Raw genomic sequence first — 5653 nt, forward strand, 5'->3', positions numbered from 1 at the left:
ATAAAATGAGCAAAAAGTTCCTAAAATGAGCAAAAATATAAAATGAGCAAAAAATTTATAAAATGAGAAAAAATTTGTAAAATGAACAAAAACATAAAATGAACAACCTTGTACATTATCAAAGAATGTCATGTTGCGGTTCTTGGCAGAATTCACATAATTCACATAACACAAAGCTCACAGAATTCACAAATAATGAAATTTCCTTGAGGCTTTAATTAACAAATGGAAAAGTATTTGATTGAGCCTAAAGGATGACAACCCTCATATATATACTTCTGCAAGAATGCAACATCATCCATGAGTCATCGATAGAGCATTAACCTGGCATGTAGGCGTAAAATTTAGCATGACCTTTTTACAAGTACAAGTTTAAAAAGTAATTGATAGTGGTATATAATTATGTGATGGTGTAAGATAAATTCCAACCGATGTCTGAAGGCCATAGTAATACAACTTTATCTTTAAGGCCTAAAGATGTACTTAAATTCTTCGTACATTATCGTTACCTTCCATCGCCATTTCAGTATCATATAACAATCTTAGAATTTTATGAAGAAAAGATGTACATGGGAAATAGACAAACATACACATCCTTTACAAAATTATTACATATGAACTCATTATCAATTTCGTCATCTATACACCTCCTACCAAACAGATTGTGTTCATGTTGTATTTGTAGACTTGTAGTGTCTGTCAATCGTGAATCGCCCAGCAGAATGACATACGTATCAGCAAATGAAGTTCTTGTACAGAGAGAACACTTACATGCAGTTGCAGATAGCCAAAAAGAAATTTTCAACTGTTAAATTAAATATGTGTTGCCATTTTAGTAAGATGAATCTCCTGAGGCAGGAGGTTGTATGAAATCTCTAGTTCATCAAATATGATCTTCATTGCTAGGACAAGTTCAGATCTTCGCCTGCTCTTCTCAACAAAGTCTTGGAAGTTCATTGTATGAATGAATACGAGTTTCATATTTATCGAATTCATATTCTCGATGTCTTTGACCACCAGAATGTGTTCTGGGTGCCAATAGTGAGGATTTTCATCCATATACCTGCAAGAGAAGCAACATACAGGTTAAGTATCACTTTGCATTGTTCTTGAGTCTTAAAATCAAACCATCTTTTCTCTGTTGATTTGTTTCACATTGAAAATGTTGACTCCTTATTTCATACTATGTAATATAAATCACATATTGTAGGATTGAGGAAGGTTATAATATTTCCTGAAAGAGTGCAAACCTTTATTGGAGTTTCCACAGCACATAATTTTTAAGAAAAGTACTATTACTACAAAGGGTATCTTTATAATTAAGTTATGTTAAACCACTTAACTATGTCAGAGTAAATTAGTACTGCTGATGCTGCTACTGCCACAAGCCCACAACCACCACAACAAAAACAACCACCTAATGTGGATCCTATCAACATTCAATGGCCCCTCGAGGCAGCCTCAAAGGAGTCCAAAAAGAGTACATGGCCCTTTGTCTAGCTAGCTAGGACCAAAGACATTTGATTCAATGTGAAAGAATAACATATAAAGTAGTGATGAAGTAATCCTCGCAAGGAAATTCATCTTACCTTAAAAAAAAAGTAGTTGGCATAAGTAAACGCTGGTAACTTACCGCTTGATGCGTTCTTTTAGCTTTGTAATCTTTGGCATTGATGTTCCATAAGCTATTGCAAACTCCAACCAATCTTGCTGATCTGGACTCCTGTAGAAGTTGCCAATGGATTTGGTGGCTAAAACTGCATTTGGATAATATACCTTTTCCTTGCTGTATTTTAAGAATACTGTTGTTAAGATATTCATCTCTTCAACTACCATCTGTTACAATATCGAAGGACTTGAGTTAAAAGAAAAGAAATACGTAACTTTTTGAAAATGTCTTAGCAGATCCTGAATGCGTGGATGGTGGACTAGAGACCACCTTCCTCTACGTGGTCCTGTTTCAAAACGCATCATTTTTGTGATTTTATATAGTTTTTTTTTCTCAAATCTTATATGTATGTATATATTCTTTTAAAATCCATGTAGTGTTTTTTGTTTGATACATTTCTCTTGCTTTTATGTTCTAATTCATTTGTGTTTTTAATAATTTATTGTTTTACAAGTATTATACACACATGTTCTTTTTGGGTACAAGTATTGTGCACCCAAAAAGAACATACCATTTATATAATAGAACACGAACTTTTTTCAACAACTTTTTTACTTTAAAAAAGAACACGCGACTTAAAATTAAAGAACATGTAAATTTATATTTATAAAAAGAACATAGGTTATAGTGAAAAGAACATATAGTAAATGAACATATACGCTTAAAGTAAAAGAACATATACCTTTTAAATTTAAATTTTTTAAAAAAACTTTAGTTGCATAATTTAAGGAAACAAATAACAACAATTTTTTTGAAATTATAAATACTAAAAATGCTAAAACGACGTAGTTTAGAACAGGGTGCACCATGCTCTACATACACTTGGGTCCATGTACTTATTTGCGTCACAGTAGAGGTATTACCATTGTTTCATCTATCATGCAGCGATCACCAACATCAAATGGATGCATAACAAAAACAAATATAATTGCTTCAAAAATGGTCTTGCAAGTGTTCCCGAAGACAAAAACTGCCACAAGAAGCTGAGAGGAGAAGAAGAGAAGTAATTTTGTTGTAACAATCTCTGTCAGAACAAGCCAAAGTATTATGATGATAAAAGTCAGGATTCCACTCAATAGCTTGTTTAAATCATCGACAGCAGTCTTGTTGTCATTCAAGGCATGTTTGAGTGCCTGCCGATCTTGGTAAACTCTAACCTGATAATCATGAACTGAAAGTAAATGAAAGGAGCCTCCACAATTATCTACAAAATACAAAAAAGTCTAGTAACTAGTAGCTATTATATATCTTTGTGCTAATTACTGACAAGAATAATGTCTTAGAAAATTTGACAAGCAAAGTTGTGATTTTGTTCAAGTGGGATAAGACAGAAGGTTTTACATAGAATCTCTGGGTTTTAGGCTGTAAAAAGCTCAATCATAACACTTCTTCGACGTCACTAGCAAAAGCAGCATAATTCAATAGAGGAACTTTAATTTCTTTAACGAGCTTCATTACTACATTACTACAAGGGCAAAATCCAAAACTTGGAGAGAGAAAAAAAGCAATGACCATTTATCTTAACCATAAGAATAGAACGTCGAACCAATGATGATCAAATACTTCAATTTAAAAAGTCATGAGCAATAAGCTGCATTTTTTAGCCTTACATAGCAACAACAACAAAAATGATATCGCAGCTTAAGGCATGCCGCAATTAGTAAGTATGTGAATTGTGAAGTACAGCAGTTGTACGAGAAGATATACGCAACATAATATATATCCCATATTTCGATTAAACGACCACAACATAAGCACTTCAACTAGGCGTAATACTAGAGAATCTCAAAAAGCATTCTTACCACCCACTTTGAGAAGTTTTTCACATCAATATGTCCATTTTCATCGACTTCAAATAGTGGATAAACATGTTTCACCTCTTCCCAAATCATGAACCTGAGAAGGTCACCTTTATCAATGTATCTGGTAAGAAAAACGTAAGACATGTTAGTTTGAGGAAGTCATAAGATTAGATGTCTTTAAGACTGCACTATAAAAGCACAAAGCATCTTACTGCTCAATCTTATCACCGACCACGTTGTAGAATATTTCAACAGCAGCCGCGATAGCAGCCTCCTCACATGTAATCTCATCATCATCCAATGCAACCTGCCCTTCAACTACATCTTTGTTGAGAATACTAGACATTGTTGATAAACCTGAATTGGATATCACTTCTACCAACAGATTCATAGTCCAAGAAGGCACTTTCTCCTTCTTCATTTGGTGAAGCTTCTCCCAATCAACCACCTTTTCTTCCATATGGCCTCCGGTATTGTCCTTAAAGCTCACCTGAGTACCGTGACTCTCCTTCCTACTAATTCGACGGGCTAATTCAACCACAGGTCTCCCTGAGAGTGTTTGGAGCACATAGTGATGAAACACTGCCATCTGAATCCTCTCAAAAAACCTATTCAAATGAAATGAGGATGCCAATATCTTGATCAAGGTAGTCTTAACCAACCACAAGAATGAACCTATGAGTAAGGTAGCTATACTCCAAGTAATGTAATCAAGCCTTTTCTTCATTTTCGACGTTACTCCAGGCGCATTTTCAATATCATGTCTAAACAACACAACCCAAGTGACAAGAACCACAACAATCCACAAAAACACCACAACATTAGTCTGCAATCCATGAGTAAAATATACCACATTCTTCTTCAACAAGAACTTCCATTCAATAAAGAACACAATGATATGCACAAACCAACTAGATACCAACATCCCAGAAAATATAACCATTAACAGTGCAAACCATTTCCACAACACAATCCCATAGAACAATTTAACCTTAAAATCCTTAACATATAAACTACAAACCAAACAACTCAAAATTGACAAGAAAACAAGCAACTCAAGTACTAATTTCAAGGTCATTTTCCAATCTCTTTTTTTACCAGTTAGTTGAGAAGTTACTCTCCTATATATCTCCTCCTCATCTGGACCTTTTTTTTGCTTCTCCTCTTTTGCTACTCCTCCTTTGGACCTTCCTGAAGCCGTTTTCGGAGTTCTTTCATTGAAGGAAATTTGATTGAAAAATCTTGAAGAATTATTCCCCAAATTTTCCAAAGTTTGTAAATCAATAGGTATTGAAGGTTCACCAAATCTGCTCATTTGAGATGTTCTTCTTCTTAAGGGTGATCCTGAAATTGTGGGTTTTCTAGGACTTGATCTAAATGAGGAAATTTCAGGAGATTGAAGGAAATTATTCTTGGGTGTTTTTGGCAAATTCATTCTAGAAGATTGCTCAGTTGTTGTTCCTGAGATAGGAATTGCAACTTCTTCTGGGTGTTTGTTAATAATGTTAGCCATTGTAGAAGTAAGTTAACTTCTTAAAGATCAAATTTTTAGCATGTTTTTGAGCTCTAAGAAGTTGAAATACTGGTTGATTGGAAGATTTTGTTGCATTAAGAAAATTTAAGAGTAGAAATGGAAGTTGACTTTGAAACAAGAAAACCTGATCAAAACAGAGGAAATTATATATAGGTTAGAAAAACAGAGCAAGTACGAATCTTCCATGTTAGATGTGTGCGATCTGTCCTTGTGTCAATGTCAGATACATTTTCTTATGATGAAAACTATTTTTTTTTCCGTTGTGATCGCTTAGTGCTCATCAATGACATAGAGTTAATCAGTTACAACGACTCAACAAGAACAAAAAAATGTGATTAACTGATCATGTCTTTGAGTACGTGGAGTTTGTACTTTTGTTTATAATTGTTTGAAAAATTGGCTGAAGTTGACCTGTGAGTTATGACTTGACAGTAGGGATGTCAAATTTTCTATTTGAAATGTAAGATGTAAAGAGACAATCTAATTAAAGGAAGTTGATATCTAATTAGCTAAAGGTGGAAGTATAGGGAGTATACAAAGGACTGGTCATTAGTGACTTTTTTTTTTTCCTAATGGCAACCACTAATTATCAGAGATTTGGCCATTGATAGCAAAGTGATATTAGACAAATTATATTCTTAAATGTTT

General features: G+C 33.9%; 1 protein-coding gene across 1 annotated transcript; it reads right to left on the reverse strand.

Annotated features, from left to right (window-relative positions):
• Positions 1–515: 515 nt before the first annotated feature.
• On the reverse strand, positions 516–5110 carry LOC104891129 (mechanosensitive ion channel protein 10). Its single transcript, XM_010676781.2, has 5 exons — positions 3684–5110; positions 3472–3592; positions 2533–2826; positions 1634–1836; positions 516–1063 (listed from the first exon to the last, which is right to left on the reverse strand). The coding sequence occupies exons 1-5, from the start codon at positions 4982–4984 to the stop codon at positions 814–816; spliced, it is 2169 nt and encodes a 722-aa protein (XP_010675083.1). The 5' UTR covers positions 4985–5110; the 3' UTR covers positions 516–813.
• Between the last annotated feature and the right edge of the window lie 543 nt (positions 5111–5653).

Source organism: Beta vulgaris, chromosome 4 (genome assembly GCF_026745355.1).
Source record: "Beta vulgaris subsp. vulgaris cultivar EL10 chromosome 4, EL10.2, whole genome shotgun sequence".
Taxonomy (NCBI): Eukaryota; Viridiplantae; Streptophyta; class Magnoliopsida; order Caryophyllales; family Amaranthaceae; genus Beta; species Beta vulgaris.

Coding starts and splice junctions, on each gene's coding strand:
- LOC104891129 (XM_010676781.2), bottom strand. CDS start 4,984: ATGGCTAACATTATTAACAAACACCCAGAAGAAGTTGCAATTCCTATC. Junction 3,593..3,683: donor GTCGGTGATAAGATTGAGCA/GTAAGATGCTTT, acceptor TTTTCTTACCAG/ATACATTGATAAAGGTGACC. Junction 2,827..3,471: donor AAAACTTCTCAAAGTGGGTG/GTAAGAATGCTT, acceptor CATGATTATCAG/GTTAGAGTTTACCAAGATCG.